General features: G+C 48.8%; 1 protein-coding gene across 6 annotated transcripts in view; it reads right to left on the reverse strand.

Annotated features, from left to right (window-relative positions):
* LOC137423385 (BAR/IMD domain-containing adapter protein 2) overlaps window positions 1-12,311 on the reverse strand; it is a 92,214-nt gene extending 79,903 nt beyond the window's left edge. For 2 of the 6 annotated variants that reach the window (XM_078774281.1, XM_078774284.1), the window contains exons 1-4: window positions 12,283-12,311; window positions 11,781-12,031; window positions 11,538-11,613; window positions 10,909-10,995 (exon numbers count right to left, since the gene is read on the reverse strand). In XM_078774281.1, coding sequence (XP_078630407.1) covers window positions 10,909-10,995; window positions 11,538-11,613; window positions 11,781-11,831 — 214 coding nt within the window. In that variant the 5' untranslated portion in view covers window positions 11,832-12,031; window positions 12,283-12,311. Of the gene's footprint in view, window positions 1-10,908; window positions 10,996-11,537; window positions 11,614-11,780 lie in introns of all 6 variants that reach the window. The other 4 variants (XM_078774280.1, XM_078774283.1, XR_010983690.2 and 1 more) reach the window with 2 other exon arrangements.
* Window positions 12,312-24,976: the final 12,665 nt, after the last annotated feature.

Genomic DNA, 24,976 nt, shown 5'->3' on the forward strand with positions numbered 1-24,976 from the left:
TGAACAAACCAAAAGTCACATGACATTTTGGGGGAAAACACAGGTATGCATCACATATCACATAAATGTTAAAACTGCTCCACATGCAGTTCTCATTTCTGATGCATTTTCTGCGTGAGCGTAAGGGAGAGTGATCTATGAAAGTGTACAGAGAGCCATTTGTCTCGGTTTCTGTTCCATTCGACCCTCCATAATCCGGGAATGCTGGTAAGCCCCCTCACTCCTCCTCCTCTGCTGCTGCTACAAAGTGCCCTCATCTGGCTGTGCATCTTTCGTGATCATGAAATCCTGTCTTGAACAATATCAATATCTCCCAAAATACATTGAAACATACACGCCATCATTAAAGCACCTAGAAACACTGTGGTTAGGGGTGTACGTAGATATTGTCAGTAATACAGACAAGGGGGCCTGATTTTTTTAAATGACTCAAAATTTGGCTTCTAAGATAAGTGGGCTTTCTTTGGACCTTTGGTTGTTTTGTTGGATTGGGAAGTGGGTTGGGGGAGGTGGGGGAGTGCTAAACTTTGCCTTCCTCAGAAGCAGAATATTGATAGATTTTACCAATAATCGAAGTCAAATGGAGAGAAAGACGTCATCGACAAAATAATAACACATGGGAAAAGCTAAAATGGGAAAGTTGAAACTCAAGAATAGAAAGAAAGGTGTTAAGGAAGGGTAGGGGGAGAATATGTGAATTGTAAAAGACAGCAACTAAGTTTGGGAGGGGATCGTGACAAGGGGAAGGGAGAAGGAAGGAAGAAAACGGAAGTGTATGGAGCAAGGCTGGAAGGGTCAAGATTTGCCACATTGGAGTACATAATAAATAGAAAATCAAAACACTATGGATCGAATAGGATGGCAATTAACAAGATGAACCTCAGCACAAGGGTAGGTAGCACCAACTCAAAGGCTCACTGAAGTCTTCACCAACCCCTACAGTGTCCGTTAACCTCCCTTAAATAATCCCAAACTTACATAACTACCTGCTTGTTCAGCGTCAGCATAACATACCATCCACTCACGTAGCACAATATGGATGAATGATATGAAAGATCAATTGGACTAGAGCAGACGTGTAAGGCACGAAGCAGTGTACACATTTAATTGCAGTGTGATGAAGACGTTGATGACGTCATTATGGAGGCAATGCCTCACCTGCAAAGGCAGTTCATTTGTATAGAGCAAACTAAAGTTCAACATGCACCATTACCATGTTGGCCTGCCGAGTGCAACCGCTTCATTATTCGCATTCGAGTATCAAATGCTATCGGAAAACCAAAATACTGCCACCGTACTAAATTGAAACTATATGGAAACTGCTGAAAGCTTATTTTGTCCACGGACTGAGGTTTGCAATATTTACTTGAGCGGGTTCCATATTTCTACAATCTACAGTAATGGGATGTGCTTCAAGTTACAAAGCAAGTTAGGTACAGGGCTCTATTATGGAAATACACTGTGGCCGGTATATGTATCCACAATCATCATCCTGATCGTAATGACAACCTCCAAAGCTCATTGGCATTATATTTTAAGGTAGTTGTTTGAATGTCCATCACTGCCACATTTTCCTGGAAGCTCCCAGCAGATCCCAATGTACAAATCAAGTATTGCAAAAAAAAAACCAGACGTGTTTTAATGGATGAAGACAACAACAAAACAACATGCATTTTAAGGCCATTTTCCCTGCTAGAGCGGGGGTTAGCCCATGACAATCTTCTCCATTTTGCCCTATTTTCTGCATCTCTCCTTGTTAACCCCCTTGCCCGAATTTCTTCTTCCACCACCTTCAGCCAAGTCTTTCTCGGTCTTCCCCATCCTCTACTTCCTTCTACATTCATTTCCATCACTCTTCTCAACCAGTCACTTTCATCCTTCCTCAACACATGACCAAACCATCTCAACCTGTTCCTCTTCACAGCATCAATCACAGGCTCTATTCCCATCATCTTTTGCAATTAATCATTTGTCTTCCTCTCTCTCAATGATACTACGCACATCCACCGAAACATTCGCATTTCCACCCTTTCCAGCCTTCGTTGCTGGGCTACGTTCATTACCCATGTCTCACTCCCATAAATCATAACACTTCTCACACATGCAGCATACACCTTTCCCTTCAGCTTCAGCGACACTCACCTCCTCATCAGCACGCCAATCAGTTCACGAAACTTCTTCCATGCACATCTCACTCCAGCAACCGTTGCCGAGTCTAATCCACCTTCTCCATTCAGCATGTCTCCGAGGTAGCAAAATGTTTTCACACCTTCCAGCTTCACGCCGTCTCCAAGATCCAACTCAGCATTTCCTCCATCTGCAGCTCCCTCTGTGCACGCCTTACATTTGAATGTAGCTGCCACACTGGTTAATGACCCTCTCAGACCACTACATTTTTGATGAACCCACTCAGCGCACATTGTACATTGAATGGAGTTCACTCCGACACCCTTCCTGCACACAGCACATGGCCACTTCCCAGTTCTTTCCACCTCACCACATGCTTTACCACTTGCCATCACCTTCGTCTTTCCGATATTCACCTTCAGACCTTTTGTCTCCATACATTCCTTCCATTTGTTCATCTTTCCCTTCAGTCCATCCATACTTTCCGCAATCAACACTAGATAATCTGCATAAAACAACTCCCACGGTAAACCCTTTTTACGTTCTGAGCCAGCACCTCCATCACAGCTACAAATAGTAGTAGACTCATTACCGACCCCTGATGCACTCCCACCTTCACCTCAAACTCACCACTGTTCCCGTCCTTCGTCCTTACAGCTGTGCGCACTCTTTTGTACATTGCCATCACTACTCTGATCAACCATTACTCCACTCCTAACTTCCTCAATGCCCATGTCACTACTTCGTGTGGAACCCTATCAAATGCTTTCTCCAGATCAACAAACCCAAGAAACAACTTCTTCCTCTTCTCCATGTACTTCTCCTGCAAACGCCTCACAATAAAGAGCGCGTCTGTCGTTCCTCTTCCTGGCATAAATCCAAACTGCATTTCGTCGATCTTCACCTTCTTCCTTATCGTCCTCTCCAACACCCTTTCCAATACCTTCCTTCCAGGCTCCAATAACTTTATCGCTCGGTACGAGCCACACTCCAGAGGGTCACCTTTCCACTTGTATAGAGGGACGAGGGTACTCAGTTCCCAATCCACTGGAATGCGGCCTTCTTTCACCACAAGATTACAGATCTCTGTCATTCTCTTCATACCCCAACTTACTGCTGCCTTCAACACATCTCCCACAACTACCGTCGGCCCTCCCGTTTTTCTAATCTTCATTGCTTTTATCACTTCCTCAACTTCCTTCTCAGTTATCTTCTCTGCCAGTCCTAAAACTGGGTTCCTCTCTATGTTGCCATCCCATTCATTCTCTGTATTCTACAGTATTTCCATATATCTTTTACATCTTCCTTTAATTCCATCTGGGTCCACAACGATTTGTCCCACTTCATCCTTCAAGCAACTCACCCCCATCACATCACACCTCTCTTTCACCATCTGCTTTGCAATCCTGAATACCGCTCTCTGACCCTCTTCTGAATCCAAGCGTTCTCCGAACATTTTCCTACATGCCTCCTGCGCCTTTGCTACCTCTTTCTTTGCAGCCTTCTTGGCTGCCTTATAACTTTCATGCTCTGCTTTTTCTGCTCCCGTACCCTTCGCCTTCTGCCACTCCTTGAACTTCTTCCTCTTCTCGTCAATCCTCTTTCCATCTTCATGATCCCACCACCATGTTTCCGAGTGCCTCGGTGGTCCTTTTGTCCATTCACGTACCTCACCAACGGCTCCCAACAGACTAACTTTCATCGACATCCAACCACCTTCAAGCTCAACCACATTATCCTCTACCCTACTCAGCCTCTCTTTTAATGCCTCCCTTACTGTCACCTCTTTCAACCTCCACACCTTCATTCTCGGTTGGTACTTCACCCACCGAGCTCTCCTCGCACCTTTCACCCTTATGTCGCAGACAACCAAATGGTGCTGTGAAACAGCCTCCTCCCCCGGGATCACCTTTGTGTCCCGGAGGTGCCCACTATCTCGCCTACGCACTATCAGGTAGTCAACGGTTGTCGTCGACCCACCTGACGTGTATGTAACAAGCTTATTATCCTCTTTCTGGAACTGAGTATTACAAATCAACAAATCAGCTCCATCAGCAAACTCCAAAATCCTTTCACCTTCTCCATTTCTCACACCATATCCGTAACCCCCATGAACTCCCTCAAAACCGTCCATAATCCTTCCCACATGTCCATTTAGGTCTCCTCCTACCACAACAACTTCCTCATCTTTCACGTTTTCCATCAGCTTCGCTATCGCACACCAGAACTTGTCCTTCTCTTCATCGCTCCGACCAACCTGCGGAGCATATCCCGAGATGACGTTCAACAAGAGCTTTCCAATCATCATTTTCACCATCATAAACCTTTCACTCACTCCAGTCACACTCACCACACTGTCTACAAACGCCTCAGAAAACAGGACACCAACACCATTCACGCCCTCCGGGCACCCTTGCCACACAAACTTGTATTTCTGTCCCTGCCTACCCGTCACCATTCTCACACCACTTCCCTTCCATCTCGTCTCTTGCACACAACATATGTCCACTCTTCTTCTGACCAATACTTCCACCACTTCTCCTGATCTCCCTGTCATTGTCCCTACATTCCATGTCCCAAACCCCAGAAACCGATCTCCACTTCGGGCTGTACCCTGCCCATATGTAGTTGTAATTGTCATGGTTCTCTTTTTGAGGCAATGTTTTTATGGCCGGATGCCCTTCCTGACGCCAACCCTCGTAGTCACCTCCTACGACACGCAGGGATACGGTGTACCTATTCTAAACCATGGTACACACCGGGTCAGCCGCTGACCACCGGATGTTAACAGCACAGTCGCTCTTACAGCACCTCAGGTTGCCGCGAATGGCGTATGCTTTTAATGGATGAAGAGCAGCCAGAATATTATGGCTTAAGTTATATGGGCCCAGTAAGAGTTGTAGTGATACAGCTTATAGCTTAAGCTATACTACTTTCACTCATACTTCAAATACTGCAACTACTGCAACTACGGAGTTTATAGAACACCTTACCATGCACAGTGTTCAAGTATAGAATTCAATTGAAATAAAATGATTTTAAAAGTGGTATAAAATTTTTCCAAAGGTTTACTGCCATTTATGCATTGTCTTATACACCACCATATTTAACACGTTGCAATAGTTGTGGTTTAAGGCTGCTTGGCTGCATCATTTTCTGGGGGTGTCGTGGCTGTGCCACTGATGCAAAGCCCCCTATTACCAGTCAGCTGGTGCTCATTTTGCCAACCGCAGAAGGATGACAGCCTGAGTCGACCCGCTGGGTGAACGGCACGACAGGGTCTTGTACTCGAGACCCTGAGATCTTAAGCCAGCCACCTTAACCATTAAACCAACACCAGGATTGTCATGCCAGACAGCTAGACAAAGTTTTAAAAAATATTCAATCTCACTCCTCTTTGTGCCTGCGTGATTGGGATGCATCAAGAGCCAAAGTACTGCTAAACTGAATGAATGAATGAATGAATGATCGTTTTGAGGCCATTTTTCCCCGCCGGAGCGGGGGTTAGCCTTGCGGACCCCATGACCTCATGGTTCCCTTTTTGAGGCAGTTTTTATGGCCGGATGCCCTTCCTGATGCCAACCCTAGTCACCTCGTACGATGAGCAGGGATACGGTGTACCTATTCTAAACCGGGGTACACACCGGGATCATTCATCCCAGCAAGCTGGTACTCAATTTGCCGACCTCGGAAGGATGACAGGCTGAGTCAACCCCCCTGGCGTTAATTCAGCGACCAACCGGGATTCAAACCCAGGATCCTAGGATCCCAAGCTGGCACCCTAACCGCTAAGCCAACACCAGGCTAACTACAGGTTCATTTTCCGAATCACGTTCTGAGTCATGTTCAAAATATAACATTCAATTGAAATTCATTTAAATAACATTGAAGTTATTCCTCGGTCGATCAGACAAGAGTGAACCAATCGCCAAACCCTGATTTTCGCTTCACATGCATTGGGCAACTACTGCAGCAACAAACAGCTTGATTAAAAAATAATAATAATAATAATAAAGGTGTATACAAATTAGAGAGATGTTAACACAAGACTTTGTTCGAATGGCCATGGATACAAATTGGCAGGTATCCAAAAATCACAACGATAAAATTGTCATTGGAGAAACAGCTGGCAGTATAGCCTAGAGGTATGCAATTTCTTCTCCAATTTGACGAGCCTGGGTTCAATGTCAGCCCAGCTACAAAGTATCATCCCGGTGTTTCACAGGCAGTACGATTCAATGTGTGCCGTCGATCAGATGGATGCTAAACTGGCGTCTCGTCTGACGATATTAGTTTGGAGCCATTTAATATGCCAACGTGGCCTTCGAGAAGAGTGCTATTGTCTGCACCTTAGCCAAATTCCAAATTATTGCCCCAACTACTTAGTCCTTAATTATTGTTACCTCCGTCACCAAAGGTGAGCAGAAGTTATGTTTTCACCCGTTTGTTTGTCTATAAACAGGATATCTCAAAAGGTTGTGCACAAATTGGGACAATGTTTGGTGGAGGGGTTGGGTGCGTGACAAGGACGAAGTGATTAGATTTTGTTGTAGATCTGGATCCAGAAACCATAATTTTAAAAGCGATTCTTCACCATTGAGAGATGGGACCAAAAACGACATATAGCATGATATTTCAAAACGTTGTGGACGAGTTATGAGAAAACTAGGTGGAAGAGTTGGTTAGGCAACATCAACAAGCCAATTATATTTCGATTCCGGTTCAGATCCAGAACCGGCCCATCAGTGTGATACAAAATGCAAACTGTTCACCTGGGGAGGTATGCGCTCCACCAGGTGCCCTTCGAGTTTAGAATGATTTTCAATTTTCTACGAGTGTCATGTCTGGCCAGCCGGTTCCTGAAAAAAATGGGGCCAGAAACCTCCACTGGCCAAACCCACAAAAACCTGGGAATCATTGTGGTCGTAGAAGAAGAAAAATAAAAAGTAGTAATTGGAGAAACAGACAGGAAGTAAACCTAAATGATCTTTTGATAGGCTTTCGGTTGACTTTAATAGTCGGCCATTATAAAATTGTTCAAAGCATAAGCTTTCATAGTCAATGCATTGCCAATGACCACAACTATGTAAAAAGATTATGGCGTTCATTCTTCCACCACACCCTACGTTTCCGAAGGTGCGCCCAACCACAGAAAGGACCTCCTCCCCTTAACCACTCACATTCCCCCTCCCCCCCTCCAAAAAAATCCCCTTAACAACCATAGGTGGTTACCATTGTTTATTCTCTATCTACATTGTACTGTTTTTTTTTGTTTGTTTAAACCAACAAATCTTTCACAACAACAATCTTGGTGAGGCCAAAAATCCAAGGTGTGACTTCATATACAGCAAGTACACACATGTACTGTCATGTAGCCTACTATATGATTCGGGCATCAATCGCAACCCATAGCGCTTTACCTTCGAGGACGGGCCTCCTGCATTTAACAGGATACCATCGCACTCCAACAAGCAGAGCTACTGCTGAGCCAGCAGGCATAATGCCCGATGTAACATCACGGCCAATTCCACAACGTCTAACCCAAACCCCCAAACAAGGATACTGCCCATAGCAGCCAGCTCACACTGCTATGCAAAGTCTTTATGACTTCAACTGTTGTCAACTCCAATTATTTGTCACCGTGAAGAACACTGTCACTAAGGATGAGTCACATGCCAGCAACCTAGTTAAGAAACGCTGCTCATACCATTCTTTTTTCTATCCAAAATCCCAACAATCATCTTCATCGCAACGGTTTGCCCTTTGTTTTATTCGGTGGGATTCATCTAATCTATGCAACTCCACATGGATTACAATGGAGGTTGGTCAATAGTCCAACATAGTCCATTGTCTATCTGTTCCTTGACAATAACGAAGGCCCAGGCCATTGTGAAGTTTCAGTAAGCATAGCAACCTGGTGGTGCCAATCTCCTGCCTGGTGACTGCCATTATGTGTTTACCCACAATGCGTCTCCCCGGATCAGTCGTCAGAGAATATACATGCTAAATATTTCAGCGAGCTGCATAGTCATACGGAGCATTGCTACAAGTACTGTTCGGCGCACTCGCTCGCAAGAATATTTACCCAGAAATCCGGTTAAACCTGTTTGTAGTGATGAAGGGAGAAACATTTGTAGTGGCAACCAAAGTTTGATATCGATGCCAGAAAACAAACCTCCGCAAACACCACAAAGCTGCTTAGAATGACAGGAGAACTTAAGCTCGTGGCATCAAGTTGCATAGCTGTTTATTGTAAACAAGTAAAGTTGAAAATCACTCCTCAAAATGCTTCATTTTAAATTATTTATATGACGTGGATGTTCCTTTTTGCTAAATGTGTATAGGAAACATGTCATGGTATCCAGGGATACAACAATAATGGCGTTTTACAAAGAGGTCCATTGTTGAAACAAATTGATGTGGAAAGTTTTTGGATTTGCTGAAAAATAAAAATCAGGGCCCCTTCAATAAATCAATAGTGTATAATAAATACTTTGTCTTACGCTACAACTGTAGCACCAGGAAGTGTGACATCTCACGAGTGTAAGGATCAGTTGGTGCAAAGCTTTTCTCTGCATTCAAACTCAGAGGACATCACATTCATCCTATTGGTGGAACTCCTGTGGTAGTCGCGGCCAATCGGCTGACAGAATGGCCTGGAGGTACGCACACTCACCTCTAACCTATGTAGCCTGGGTTTCAATCCCGGCCCAGCTATAAAGTGTCATCCCGGTGTTTCACTGGCAGGGCGATCGATCCAGGTGTGCGCCGAACTGGGTGTCCCGTCTCCTGGCATTAATTGGTGGACGGTAAAGATACCACAGGTAGGCGAAGAGTAGGCGAGCTATTGCCGGCACACTGCACAAGTTACAATCTCCTCCTCTAACCTAAAGGGCACTGGATTAGTGGAACAGCCACACCCTCAGCCAATTATGTTACCATGCGGCCTTGTGCTGCATGGCCAATCATTCGTTGGCTTGTTCAGATTGAATCAACATTACTTGCAGGAAACCACATGCTCACGTGTGACAGTCACCAGCAACATCACTCAGTTCAAGATGACTGCAACGTCAACGCCCCAGCGAAGGTCGAGACAGTGTCGAGCAAAAGACGCAAAAAATAGTTTTAGTCTTAATAAAACAGTACAACAGCGGAAATTACAAATGGCTTTGTGCAATCATGTATTGTTTTTATTCGAAACATATTCATGTGGAAAAATTAAAACTTTTGGAACCCGAATGTGGAAAACCAGGATACACCAATATGTCTGAGGACGGCAATGCACCATGTGGCTGAACAAGAAACAGAACGTATCCACAATAACCGATTCCACGACTCTCGTATCCAAAATAAACTGTTTATTTTCACCCCCATGCCAAATAAACGATGAAAGATAAACACGACAACTCAAATACAGCAAATCTCAGATACTGACTCATTGGGGATCGATGATGGTGCTCGGCCTGCTAAAACCTTCATTGGCGTGGGACTTGGAGAAATGATAGATCTACATCTGGCAGGATCACTGGAAACCTTTTCTTTCTCCCACCCATAGACTAGGCCTGTCTGTGGGCCTGTCTAGGCCCGTCTCCCACCCATAGACCCAACGCACTCCTGTCTGTCGTTCGACTATAGTCGATTTGGACAGGAATTTGTCATTTGTTCAGGGTGCCTCGGTGTTGGCGATATCTCACCCACTCTTTGTGGAAGACACCGTGGAATCTCTAATGGAGTATGATATGAATGAATGATCGTTTTTAGGCCATTTTCCCCCGCTAGAGTGGGGGTTAGCGTTGCGGGCCCCATGACAATCATGGTTCCCTGTTTGAGGCAATGTTTTTATGGCAGGATGCCCTTCCTGACGCCAACCCTTAGTCGCCTCTTATGATGTGCAGGGATACGGTGCACCTATTCTAAATCGGGGTACACACCGGGATAGAATCTCTAAAGGAGTGATGTATATTTACTAAAATTAGCAGACGGGACGGGGACATCCAGATCGACATCCATCCAAGGGACAGTCGACTTTCAGCATGCAATGCCTTGCGTGCAAAATGTCAATCAGACCATTTATAGTCAGGTCGCTAATTGAACCCAGACTAGACAGTTCAAAGTCAAGTATGCTACCTCTAAGGTATCCTGCCCACCCTTTTCCTCTCCACATCATGAATGGAATTCAGGGCAGGAGGCATTTGGTCACTCTGACATACCCCCAGGCATGCCTCACCAGACAATACACACACTTCCTTTTGGCACTCGCCACAAGTAGAAATGACCGACTTGACAAATAATTATTTTACAAAAGGAAATGTTCATCCACATAAAAGTTCACGTGTGGATGCTAATCTGGCCTGACCTCGTGGCATAGTCTATTCCGACACGGTCGCACTCACACCACACAGTCCAACTATCACAGCCGACTGCTGCTCCGTGTTGGCAAAAGGTTTACCAAGGGAACCACCTCATATGAAAACCTACAAACTTTCTCAAATTGCTTCTAAAAATAACCCATAAGGCTCAAAAATTGCACTTCCTTACAACACATTACATTCCTATGAGCAACTGGAAGATTACATGAAAAGTGTTGAAAATATTTAAATCCAGTTTCGTCGCCAGGGTAACCAATCCAGAATCACAACCTGCGCACTACGTGGAGGAAGTTCACACTACAGATGGCCACGTCTGGGATGACATAAAATAAATAATATTTCCATTTTAAGCAAACCATATACAAATCCATTAGCAAATAGGGTGGAGACATTTTAAGGTTTTCAAACTTACTCATCTCTTTTGAGCCCTGGCTGTTCCCTGCCAGCTCGCCCATCTTTACGAGTGCGTCAAAGTACCCTTTGGCAGATTGTGTCACTCCTGAGCAAAGACAGTAGGAAGGAGGGAGGGTGTCGGAGAGAAACAGTACAGCAGTATGAAATTACAACAAAACAAAAACCACAACGTGAAAACCTCATTTACCATAACCGGCACACTAGTTGATCCTTTAGAGATCTCCATTATCTGCCTTGTATGAAACCAGAGTTAAGTGCGCTGGCAACAAATTGCTTTCAAAATCGTTTTGTGCCACAACTGTGTTCGCAGTTCTCACAAACAACGATAAGAATTATCGTACTGTTAAAAAGATAGTAATTATAAAACGACAGAACACACTGTTCAAGACACCAAGGTGGAGGTGAGGGGGGGGGGGGGAGGAATCCAGAAAAGGTGGATTTACCTATTCTGAGATGTATGACTCATTAGAAGGCATTCTACAAACCTGCCATGGAAATAATCATAAAATGACTTTTAGACACCGAACAGACATTCGGAGGATGAGGACGGACATAACAACCACCACCACCACCACCACCACCACCACCAGCACCACCACCAGCACCAGCACCAGCACCACCACCTACCGTAGAGCGACTTCTCGTAGTTTTTCCCCACAGTGATCAGATTTCGCAGGTTCGGATTAAAGTTGTCCCCGATAAACTGGAAAGGATAACAAACGGGAAACTCCTTTTAAACATCCAAAAACGAGTCTTTAAACGTCCTCAGGTGGTGGAAAAGGTTCGTTCGTTGCGTCATTGCAGGTAACGAACTACAGGTATGCGCAAAGTTCATAGAACAGCCGACGTCGCAGGCCGAAGTACCCTTACCTTGTACACATTCTCGGTAAGGCGGTTCACCTCCTCCTCCGGTTTGGCCATGTTGTCCGCTTGTAGAACCTTCGTCGCCTTCGCGCTTCGCTCACTCCGTCTCAGCAGTCTCAGGTCCCCGCACCCTGGGCGGTGGTTCCGGTGGGGAAGAGGAGGAGGAGGGACATATGGGGAGGGAACCGAGGGAGAGGGGCGGTGGGAAGTGCAATGCAGGAGGGACGAACTCGCGAATTACGACTTGAAAACGTTCTCTGCATGGGTGGAGGGAAGTCTTCGGAGAATTACGATGCACAACAAGGTCACCTGGGCGAGGTGCTTTCAAGGCGGGCACAAAAAATAAATAAACAAAAGTCACATTAAAGTAAAAAGCACTCCGAACCCACAAAAGGTAAGCCAATATATTATTAGTATTACGGATAGTTTATGGAGCGAGCTCCGAAGATTTAAAACGTCTCAACTGGCAAAAAAACACGACGAGCGCCATGCAACGTCACGCGTTTACCTGCTCAAGTGCAGGCCACTCCTTCCCGTGGGAGGAGCAAGTTGTGACCGCGCCCAACTCGGTGGTTATTGGTGCGACGTCGCGCAGGGCGTGGTGGAACTCTTTTGTTCAGTCAAGCACCTAAAAAAAGACCATTGTGCAGGAAAACGCCGTTTACACGCTCGCACAGTCTCATTCGTGCAGATAATACCGCAGCATTGTGTACTAAGTGCTGCACAATTCAAATGTGCAGCGCATTTCATGCACCGCACTCAAGGAGGAAAAAGGCTGGAATCAAGACAATAGTAACCGATGATGGCAGTATTTATTTCGGGCCACCATATGACCTTGACCTTCATCATTTATGGAGAGAATGTGTAGGTAAAGCAAATGTGTCTCATTTACCATAAACATCTATCCATAAAATTTACCATCATGAAAATCAGAGGAAAATTATTCAAATCATGATCAAAAAGGTGATTTTTGTTAATTATGTCACAATCAGAGAAAACGTAGGTGGAGGACACTAATCAAATATCAGGTGCACAACTTCAGTGCAGGTCCACAATTACAAACATCTTGGAAGACCAACCAGTCTTTGAGATTCTGCATTGGCAAAAATTGAGCGATGACAAAAAAACACACCATTTGACCTTGACCTTTAACCCGAATGGGTATGATGAAAATTAAGTCTAAATGTACCTTGCTCTATCCATTATCCAGAGAGTGGAATTCCATTCTCATTGGACAAACCCTAGTGGTGTTTTGGTGACAAATGTTAAAATGACTCCAAATGCCAAAAACGTAGGTCAACGGGAAAGAATTAGGTCAACAACGCACATTTTATTATTCCCATTAATGATGCAAAATTTCATTCTGAAAGCCCCACCCGGCTCCGAGATACAGCTCGGAAAGTAAAAGGAAAAGGGAGAAAATCTTAAGTGGTGTTTTAGTAGTACTACGAGTCCAAGACCGTGACCCTTAACCCGGAGGGCTATGATGTAAAACAAGTTTACATCCACCTTACTCTAACCAAGGCTATACAGAGAGGGGCATTTCATTCCGATTGGGCAAACTTTCGGCGAGTTATGGAGAAAAATGTTAAATGGCTTCAGTTGTCATATCTTATCCCATCTCGTCTTCAGTTGTCATACCCGTCCTCCCGTGCATGGTACACTAAATCTTGTGGTGAGGTAGTTTCCGTGAAACAACTTGCCTTTGCCTCTTGGAAGGCAAATCCAACTGAAGGCAATCTCCGTTCCTTTCACAGAGCTCATAACAAGGGTGTGTCTACCATCAGGAGAGCCAGGAAGCACTATCTCTCCACACTCAAGCTGAACTCTCAAACCTGTCTCCTTCCTCCAAAAACTGGTGGCGTCTGGTCAAATCCGTTTCTGGTGTTTGTTCCCCCTCCATCCCCTCCCTTACCTCAAATGGCTATACAGCTGACACTATACGTGACAAAGCCGAATGCCTCAACTCTGTGGTTGTCTCAAAATCTTGTGTCCCAAACCCGTCTCTTTCGGTACCCACCTTACCCAGTCCTGGGGATCCTGGACTGATCATGGACTCTGCATCCTTTTCTCCTGACAAGGAGTAGAAGTTTCTGTCAAACCTCGACTCTGATTCTGCAACTGCAACTGGACCAGACAACATCAGCCCACGGGTCCTAAAATCATGCTTTGCCACTCTATCTCACCCTCTCTCTGTTCTCTTCATCCTCTTTTGTTTGAGGTCATCTGCCATCTGCTTGGAAATCAGTCAACATTACCGCTTTACACAAAAAATGTGCAAAAACATCTTTGCCACGATAGACCAATCTCCCTGCTTCCAATCATCAACAAGGTCATGGAATCCATCATTGCTTCTGATATTAAATCCTTCCTCTTCTACAATGACTTGATCTCAGATCATCAATTTGGATTCAGACCAGGCCACTCGACTCTGGACATGCTGCTTCTGCTGTCTCAACAATGGATGGAGGCCCTCAATGCCAAATAGGTAATCAGAGCTGTCTCCCTTAACATATCTCGTGCCTTCGATACGGTCTAGCGCCCCGCCCTGCTCACCAAGCTCTCCTCTTATGGTATCCATCGAAATGTCCATGCATAGCTTATGGACTTCCTCTTTGTTTCGGAATTTTTCGGTATTTCGGACTCTTTTGCAGTCAACATATGGCCCAGAATGGAATTCTCTCATCTCCCCTCCCTGTTCAGCTTGGAATTCCTCAAGGCATTGTTCTGGGCCCTGTGCTTTTGCTGGTCTTCATCAATGATCTCTCTGACTCTCTGGAAAATTCTCTCTATCTCTATGCTGATAACTCCACTCTCTGCCGCTCCATATCTCATCCCTCAAATCGGCAGGCAACACACTGCAGACCTGGACGAAATCACAGTCTGGTAAAACAAGTGGAACAAGTCTTTCAATCCTGACAAGTCTCACACTCTCACTATGTCTCTCCCCGAAAAGACCGTCTGGACAAACCTCCCATCTACTTTCTCAACAATCCTCTTGAATAAGTTCTGTCACTCAAGCTTTTGGTTGTCACTATCAGCCATGATCTTTCTTGGGAAAACCACATTTCCAAGCTGGCCTCCAAAGCCAGTCGCCGACTGGGCATCCTCTATCGTGTGAAGTCCTTCCTTAGTACCTCTGCGCTCCTCACCACATACAAAGCTTTCATCCGCAGCTCACTGCAGGCAGGTTGGTGGTCTTTCTGTCTTCTACCAACTCCTCTCCGGCCAAGCTCCCCCAGCTCTATCTTTCCTCTATACCCCAAATATTCCTTCAGGTCGCACAAGATCTGCATGCAGCCCTCTTCTTATGAAACTGCCAAAATCAAGGCTCTCTGCTCACCATCACTCTTTCATTCCTCTTTTCTCCCGTCTCTGGAACAAACTCCCACACTCTCTTAAATCCCACTCCTCCCTCCAGGTATTTAAAACAGCTGTTCACCACCATCTTTATATTCCCCCATCCAAAACCTTGATCTTTTCTAACCCCGTTAATTCACCCCAAATCCACCTATCTCAATCTACGACTTCATTCCTGGTAGTGTCAATGTTTTATATGGTGTACGCCTTCCCCAAACCCACCCTACCCCCCCCCCCCCCCAAGCCATCTCCCTTCCACAGATCTCCCGATATCCCTGTTCTCTACTGTTGTGCTTGTGTGCTTCCCTTACCCTCCCCATCTTGTCTCCCACTCCCTTTATTATGTTTTATGTGTCCATTTATGGTTTTCGTGTTTAATGTGCTAGCTCTTACACGAGCCACAATCTTGCATACCAAAAAAAGGGCTATAGTTACGTCATGAGAGTAAAAAATGTGTCAACTCCGTCTACCTTCTCACATTATTGATGCAAAATTTAATTCGGAAAGTCCCAGCCGGCTCTGAGATAGAGTGTGGAAATTGACTTCAAATTGAAAAAACTGATGGATTTTCACTCCCAAAATAAAGGATTATGGTTTGTGTTTATGTGATATATAATTACATCCAGTCGTGGCCAAAAATATTGGCACCCTGCACTTTTTTCAAATAATTCACAATTTTCTTGAAAAATAAATTGAAATTGACAAAAGTATTTGGTCTCCTCAATTCTTTATTTCACTGTTAATATTACAATGAAGGAGCTGTGCTCCCACGTCAATCGGAAGAATGGACGCGACAAAAGCTGGAATTCGTCCGAGTTTCTTTATTGTCACAAAACAACTCGGGTACTCTGAAAAGCCCGTTTATCAGGCAGCAATATATATACACACATTATCCCGGAGCGTTTGCCCGGGAAAGGCGAAAGGGGGCGTGGCCGGGCGTGCCCGGGCATGCCCGGGCTTCCCGGCCGAGGCCTGGCAAGTCGAGAGCGGGCGTGGCCGGGCGTGCCCGGGCATGCCCGGGCTTCCCGGCCGAGGCCTGGCAAGTTGAGCGCGGGCCTGCCCGGGCGTCCTGGACGAGCCCGGCATGGTGATCGCTCCGCGTCCTTGGTAGGTGCAAGGTGATTGTGTAAACCCAGCGGTAGCCGCTACCCACGTCCCCCCAGAATCGACTTGCACCGGCAGGGTCAATTTGAGGGGGGTCCTGATGACCCGGCCGAAGCGACCCCTGGTGGGTCATGGGGGGGGGGGGGTCCGGTGTGGTGGTGGGCGGTCGAGTGGGGGGCACCGTGGACGGGGGGCGGCCTCGCCGCGGCGAAAGGGCCAACCGTGGTGGTTGGTCGATGTCCACGTGCGCCGGCTTGAGGCGGTCCACCGCAATCCGGTCCGACCTGCCGCCGATGTCGATGACGAACGACTTGTCGTCCCGTCGCAGGACCCGGAAGGGCCCGTCGTACGGCGGCCGGAGTGGCCCCCAATGTGCGTCATGATGCACAAAAACGTACTCCGCTGTGCGAATCGCTGGGGGGACGTAGGACTGGGGGTCACCGTGGTGGGATGTTGGCACGGGGGCAAACCGTCGGGCGGCCTCCTGGAGGTCCGAGCGCTGGTGAGCAGCGGACCAGGGACTGGTAGCGTCGGGCATGAATTCGCCGGGACGCGTAGCGCCTGGCCGTAAACAAGCTCGGCGGTGGATGCCCGGAGGTCCTCCTTGGGGGCCGTGCGGAGGCCCAAAAGGACCCACGGCAGCCGGTCGGCCCAACCGCCGTCTTGAAGGCCGGCCATGAGCGCGGCCTACATGGAGCGGTGGAATCGCTCGCACAACCCGTTGGCTTGGGGGTGGTAGGACGTAGTACGGTGGAGCTTGACCCCCAGGTTGCGGGCGACCGCGCCCCACAGCTCGGAGGTGAACTGCGGTCCGCGGTCCGACGAGATGTCCGCCGGTGCGCCGAAGCGGGTGACCCAGGTGGCGATGAAAGCCTGCGCCATGTCGGCGGTGGTGGTGGAGACGAGGGGAACGGCCTCCGGCCACCTGGTGGTCCTGTCCACCATGGTGAGCAGGTGTGTGAACCCCCGTGATGGGGGGAGGGGGCCCACCAGATCCACGTTGATGTGGTCGAAACGTCGTTCGGGCACGGTGAAAGGTGCCAGCGGGGCCTGGGCGTGTCGGTGGACCTTGGCCTGTTGGCAGGCTGTGCAGGTGCTGGTCCAATCGCGGACGTCCCGTCGAAGGCCGTGCCAGACGAATCGCGCCGACACCAGCTTCTGGGAAGCTTTCCGGCCCGGGTGGGAAAAGCCGTGGAGGGAGGCGAAGATGCGGCGTTGCCAGGTAACGGGCACGATGGGGCGAGGCTGGCCTTGGGAGACGTCGCAGAGCAGGACAGTGTCCGCGAAGGGGATGTCGGCCAGGCGGAGGCCCGTGTCCGCCGCCCGGAGGGCTTGCACCGTGGTGTCGGTGGTTTGGTCCGCCGCCATAAGCGCGAAGTCCACGCCGAGGTGGACCGCGTTCGCGCTGGCCCGAGAAAGACAGTCGGCCACGGCGTTGTTTTTGCCGGCGACGTGACGGATGTCCGTGGTAAACTCCGACACGGCGGAGAGGTGGCGCTGTTGGCGGGCCGACCACGGCTCCGTGACCTTGGCCATTGCGTAAATCAATGGCTTGTGGTTGACGAACGCCGTGAAGGGTCGGCCCTCCAGGAGGTGGCGGAAATGGCGAATGGCCAGGTGTAGACCGAGGAGCTCACGGTCAAACGTGCTGTATTTGAGCTCTTTCGGCCGGAGCTGCCGGCTGAAAAAAGCGAGTGGCTGCCAAACCCCGTTCACCCATTGCTCATGTATGGCGCCCACCGCGTAGTCGGAGGCATCCGTGGTGAGGGCGATGGGAGCATTGAGCACCGGGTGAGCGAGCAGTGTTGCGTCGGCGAGGGCCCGCTTTGAGCTTTGGAAGGCCGCATCCATTGCTGCGGACCAGACGATGTCGTGCTTGGCCGGCTTGCCCCGGAGGGCTTCGTAGAGGGGCCGCATGAGTTGAGCAGCGCGGGGCATGAAGTGGTGATAGAAATTCACCATTCCCAGGAATTCCTGCAGGGCCTTTATGGAGCGGGGACGCAGAAACGTGGTGATGGCCTCGACCTTGGTTGGCAGCAGCATGGCCCTGTTCTTGGTGATGTGGTGGCCCAAAAAATCAACGGCCGTCCTGCCGAAGTGGCATTTGGCCGGGTTGACGATGAGGCCGTGCTCGCTGAGGCGCCCGAACAGTGTTCGGAGGTGGAGGAGGTGCTCGGCCCGGGACGTGCTGGCGACGAGGATGTCGTCCAGGTAAACGAAGAGGAACGGCAGGTCACGCAGCACGCCGTCCATCAAGCGCTGGAATGCCTGAGCCGCGTTCTTGAGGCCAAACAGCATCCGTAGGAATTCGAATAAGCCGAACGGCGTGATGAAGGCCGTTTTAGGGACGTCGGCCGCCCTGACAGGTACCTGGTGATATCCCCGTATGAGATCGATTTTTGGAAAAATGACCCGTCCTGCCAGACGGGCAGAGAAGTCTTGGATGTGCGGGATCGGATACCTGTCGGGGGTGGTAGCGTCGTTAAGGCGGCGGTAGTCGCCACATGGGCGCCAGCCGCCCCCTGGCTTTGGGACGATGTGTAGTGGCGAAGCCCATGCGCTATCGGAGCGCCGCACGATGCCGAGGTGTTCCAAAGCGTCGAACTCGGCTTTGGCCATGGCGAGCTTGGCTGGGTCGAGGCGGCGGGCTCTGGCATAGACCGGCGGGCCCGTGGTTGGTATGTGGTGCTCAATCCCATGTCGTACTGCGACGGCCGAAAACGTCGGCCGCATGAGGGCCGGAAACTCCGTGAGCAGGCGAGCAAACTCGTTCGCCACCGGGAGGGCGCATGCCAGCTCGGTCGGAGCGGAGCTGCTCAATGTGCATACCAGGGAGCTGAAGGTCTCGGCGTTGATGAGGCGACGCCGTTGGATGTCCACCAGCAGTCCGTGTGCGCAGAGGAAGTCGGCGCCTAGCAGAGCCATGGGCACGTTTGCGGTTACAAACGTCCAAGTAAAGCGTTGGCCGCCGAAGCAGAGGGTGACATTGCGCGGGCCGAAGGTGCGGATGGCCGATCCGTTGGCCGCAACCAAGGAGGGGCCACAAACCGCGGACTGCCTGTCCTGATCAGAGGCGGGTATGACGCTCAGTTGGGCGCCGGTGTCGCACAGGAAGCGCCGTCCGGACGCTTTGTCCGTGATGAAAAGTAAGTTGCCTGTGTGGCCGGCGCTCATGGCTGGTAATGAACGCCGGCCCGGCCATTTCCCGGCCTGCCGAAGGTGCACGGTGGTCGGCATGTCCGGGCCTTCTGTCCAAACTAGGCGTGATAGTAACACCATGCTTGGTCAGGTGGAGGCCCCGGTCGTCGTGCTGGAGGTGGTCGGCTCGCCGTAGCGGCCGCCAATTGCGTCGGCAGTTCGGTCATCGACCGTGCCGGGTGCTCGGGCGCCATGGGCGTTGCGTCGGACGGCGGTGGGCCCCAGGTCGCTGCTGCAATGCGTTGGCCTGCCGCGGAGATCTTTTCGGCTTCCCTGGCGAGGGCGCGGGGATTCATGATCGTCGTGCTCGCCAGGGCGAGGCGTACCGGGCTAGGCAGCTGACGGAGGAACAGCCCCCGGAACAGGGATGCCGGAGAGTGCTCGCCGAGCAGCGAAAGCATGTAGTCCATTCGCTCGGACGGGCGCGTGTCGCCGAGCTCGGGCAGGTCGAGCAGGCGCCGTGCGCGTTCCGCCGATGGGAGGGCGAAAGTGTCGAGGAGGAGCTTTTTAATCACGCCATATTTGTCAGCGGCTGGCAGGCTCTCGAGGAGGCTCAGGGCGCGGGCCGCGGTGGCTGAACCGAGCGCTGCTACCACATGGTGGAAGCGGGTGTCGTCGGCCGTGATGCCTCGCAGGGCGAACAGGGAGTCCGCCTGGGCGAACCAAACCGCCCCGTGAGCCTCCCAGAAGGTAGGCAGTTTAAGGGCAACTGCCGTGTCCATGTCGGTAGGTCACCAATGAAGGAGCTGTGCTCCCACGTCAATCGGAAGAATGGACGCGACAAAAAGCTGGAATTCGCCCGAGTTTCTTTATTGTCACAAAACAACTTGGGTACTCTGAAAAGCCCGTTTATCGGGCAGCAATATATATACACACATTATCCCGGAGCGTTTGCCCGGGAAAGGCGAGAGGGGGCGTGGCCGGGCGTCCTGGCCGCGCCCTGGCAAGTCGAGGGCGGGCATGCCCGGGCATGCCCGGGCGTCCCGGACGCGGCCTGGCAATTCGAGAGCGGGCGTGGCCGGGCGTGCCCGGGCATGCCCGGGCTTCCCGGCCGAGGCCTGGCAAGTTGAGCGCGGGCCTGCCAGGGCATCCTGGACGAGCCCGGCATGGTGATCGCTCCGCGTCCTTGGTCGGTGCAAGGCGATTGTGTAAACCCAGCGGTAGCCGCTACAACAAAACCTTTGTTTTTGATTCAGAACTGAATATATGCTTTAAAATCAGAAAATAAAAAGAAATGGTATTGACAAAATTATTGACACCCGAGAATTAATATTTGGTAGCACAGCCTTTGGACAAAATAACTGCAGTTAAGCACTTCCTGCACCCATGAATGAGCTTCCAACACCTCTCTACTGGCAGTTTGGCCCACTATTCTTGTGGAAACTGCTCCAGTTCTCCCAGATTTGAAGGGTGCCTTCTCCCAACTGCTGTTTTCAGATCTCCCCACAGGTGTTCAATGGGATTTAGATCTGGACTCATTGCTGGCCACTTTACCAGCGTTTTGTCTTGAACCATTCCTGGGTGTTTTTTGAAGTGTGTTTGGGGTCATTGTCCTGCTGCAAGACCCATGACCTTTGATGGAGACCCAGCTTTCTGACACTGGGTTGAACATTGCGTTCCAAAATGCCTTGGTAATCTCCTGATTTCATGATGCCATGCACACATTCAAGGCTCCCAGTGCCAGAGGCAGCCCAGCAACCCCAAAACATCACTGAACCTCCCCCATGTTTGACTGTGGGGAAGGTGTTCTTTTCTTTGAAGGCTTCATTTTGTTTTCTGTAAACATAGACATGATGTACTTTACCAAAAATCTCTAATTTGGTCTCATCTGTCCACAGGACATTCTCCCAGAAGGATTTTAGCTTGTTCATGTGTGTTTTGGTAAACTTCAGTTGGGCTTTCTCATGTCTCTCTCTCAGCAGTCGGGTCCTTGTGGGTCTCCTACCATAGAAACCCCTTTCGTTGAGTTGGCGACGAATGGTGCGGGTTGAAACTGTCGTACCTTGCGTCTCAAGGTCAGCTTGAATCTGTTTGGCCGTTGTTCGAGGTGCTTTCTCCACCATTCAAAACAATCCTTCGCTGCAATCTTTGATCAAGTTTTCTCTTGCGGCCACACCCAGGGTAGTTGGCTACAGTTTTTGTGTTTTGTGTGTCGGTTTGTCTTTTTGTGTGATTAATGTTAGCTCTTTCACGAGCCTCGATCTTGTATACAAAAAAAAAAACAAAAAAAAAAAACAGTGCCATGGGCCTTAAACTTTCTGATAACATTGCGTACGATGAACACAGGAACATCAAGGTCTCTGGAGATGGACTTGTAGCCTTGAGATTGTCCATGCATGGCTACAATATTGTGTCTGACTTCCTCAGACAATTCTCTGGTTTTCTTTCTTTTCTCCATGCTCATTGGGGTAGATACAGTGACACAAAACAGCAGAATGACTCCTTTTCTCCATTCAAACTGGTTGAATGAATGATTTTTATATTGCAAGCACCTGCAACTCACCATAGGTGAGTTCAATTCCAAAATAAAGGAAAATCACCTGCTTGAAATCTAATTATTTCTCACAATTTGCAAAAGGTGCCAATAATATTGTCCGAGACATTTTAGGATTTCTGTGTGGAATAAGCTGAGATTTAGTATTTTTTCAGCTTTTTTTTGTTCCACTGGAAATCAAAGAAATACATATGTGGATACCAAAATAATTTATTAATTTCAACAATTTTCTGGAAGAAATGGTGCATTATTTTCAAAAAGTGCAAGGGTGCCAATATTTTTGGCCACGACAGTATATCTACATATATATATATATATATATATATATATATATATATATATATATATATATATATATATATATATATATATATATATATATATATATATATATATTGTTGCGAATATGGAATTTGGCCTCCATATCCGCTTGTAAATATTCCCCTATTTCTCCAATACTCCCCAACTTTCCCCAATCCCCCATTCCCTAGTCCCATTGCATGTAAATAACACTCAGTAGAGCCGACCTTCCCCTTATTCCCCCATTAAATGTCGTGCCCAGGTCCACCGCACCACACGTAGACCACTTTCGGACATCTTCCTAGTTATTCTTAATCTATGTCAGTTAAGGACTCGTTTCCATTAATTCTGACTCTTCGTTGCACCAGAATGTGATTATATGGCATCAGTAGTGAGTTTAGGACCTTTCCCATACCTCCTCCCATCTTCTTCCCCGTCTACAACAACAGAGGGGCACGGCGCTGCGCGGGGGGGAGTGTGCGTCCTCCCACCGGCTCGGTTAGCCGCCATCGACAATGCGCTCCAGACAACGCGCTCCAGACCATGCGCTCCACGGGGTTACCACAAAGGGGCTCCTTGTCAGCTCCTCGTCAAGGGCGGAGCCGGTAACCCCCCCGCACGCACCCAATGAGAAGCAACGTGCCGATTCCACGAGGCGGAGCTAACGAGCCGAGGGCGTGTCACTCCCCGCCGGATATACGCGGCCCCGCGCCGGATGTGACGTCAGATGCGCCTGAACTACGGAGAGCAGAGGAAGCCACCGCCACCCCCAGCGCGACGATACCTCCCCGCATCTTTGGACCGGACCGAACCGGGTCGATTCTGACCTTTGAGCCCAGGTGCACCTGGAGCCATCGCTACCTTGCCTTTCCTAGCCATCAATCCCCGTGTGAGTCAGCTTTGTCCCGTTTATCTGTCGTCTGTTGGGAATAATATAAGATTGTGTCTAAGTGCTTGTCTTTCTATGTTGTACCTCTCGTCCCTGTAATCTGACCTTCCGCACGAATATAATCTCCTCCGGAGGTCTTGAGAACCGTATCCCTGGTGTCGTCATTTTAATCCCAGCCGTGTGTCTGTTCCTTCATTGACCTAGCATCGCGCGACTAGTCAACGTTCGGCTTCGGGTATAATATCGAGTATAATCTTGTGCAGACGTGGTCATCCCAAAACCGCTCGGTGAATAACATCCAAGCCACGTCAGTAACAATTGGTTGTCAGGAGTTGGATTCGAACCTGGGACTAAATTTATTTAGCCCAAATTTTGGAACACCAATTGTACTATTAGAGTAACAATTGGTGTCGAGGAGTGGAATTCGAACCCGGGACTAAATTTATTAGGCCCAAATTTGTAACAGTTAGAATCGATTTGGAGCGCGTTTCCCGCGCGAAATTATAACGGCCGAAATTTGAATTTGTTTTACGAAAAAAAAAAAAAAAAACCGAATTTTGAAAGTCGCGCTATGGCGGATCAAGACAGCTGGGGTCCGGTAGAGGAGAGAGAGGTAGGGTCGATCCAGGACCAAAATGAGGGACAGGAGGAGAGCGAAGCAGTGAGGGCGGCAGGTTCGCAAAATAGCGCCGTCACGCACGAAGAAGCGGGCGCGCAAAATGGCGCCTCGCTGATCACCGCGCCAGCGACCGTGGCAGCGCCCCCGGTGGATTTGAACTTGTTTTTTATGCAAATGAAGGCCCTTATGGACAAGAATAATGAAGAAATGGAAAGCAGAATAATGATGGGAATGAGGGCTGATAGGGAACAAATGGGGAACCGGATGGATGCTCAGAGTGAGCAATTGGGGGTAATGGGGAACCAAATGGGGGTAATGGGGAACCAAATGGGGGTAATGAGGGACGAAGCGAGGGGTACTGGTGAGAAGGTAGACAAAAATTTTGAGGGATTAGACAAAAATTTTGAGGGGTTAGACAACGGGATAAAAGAGGTGAGAAATGGGTTAATGGGGGTAGAAAACAGAATGGCCGCTCAAGAGAATCAGATAGAGGGAGTGAAAAATGGGTTAGAGGGGTTAGAAAACAGGATGGAAGGCAAATTGAGGGACATGAGGGACCAAGCGGAAAGGGAAGTTAACCAAATGGGGCAGCAGATAGAGGGGGTCAGAATGGGGGTAGAAACCAAACTGGATGCTCACAGGGAGGAAATGGAGCAGATGAGGGTGGCATCTGGGCAGGAGATGCAAGTGATGGGAGAAGAGATCAGAAGAGGTGTGAGTGAGGAGGTCGGAGGAGTGCGCGAGGAGGTGAGGCACTGTAAGGAGCGCATGGTGAAGGAGGTGAGAAAGGGGACTGTAAAATTGCAAGGGGGTATAGAGGAGTTGACGCTGGGAGTAGAACAACTGACAGTGGGACAAAAGGAGTTGGGGGACCAGGTAAAGAAGAACACAGCGGTAATAGAGGGTTTAAAATCGACACAGAAGGAGATAAAAAAGGACGTAGGGGTAATTTAAAAAGAGTGTCAGACGGTACATGAGAACCTGACGAGGAAAATGGACAAGGTGGTAGAGGTGATGGAGGTTAAAGAGCGGGAGGTGCGGGAGCACATAGAAAAAAATAAAGTGGAGTTAGAGGAAGAACTTAAAGGGGCGCACGAAGAGATGAAGGAAATGAAGCAAAAATTAGAAGAAGTGGAAGAAGGGGTGAGCGAAATTAAGAAGCGACGGAGAGAGGATAAGAAAGAGATAAAAGAGGAGATAAAAGAATTGGTCCAAAGTCTGTGTTTGGATCGTGATGA

Source organism: Myxine glutinosa, chromosome 3 (assembly GCF_964187855.1).
Source record: "Myxine glutinosa chromosome 3, kmMyxGlut1.1, whole genome shotgun sequence".
NCBI lineage: Eukaryota > Metazoa > Chordata > Myxini > Myxiniformes > Myxinidae > Myxine > Myxine glutinosa.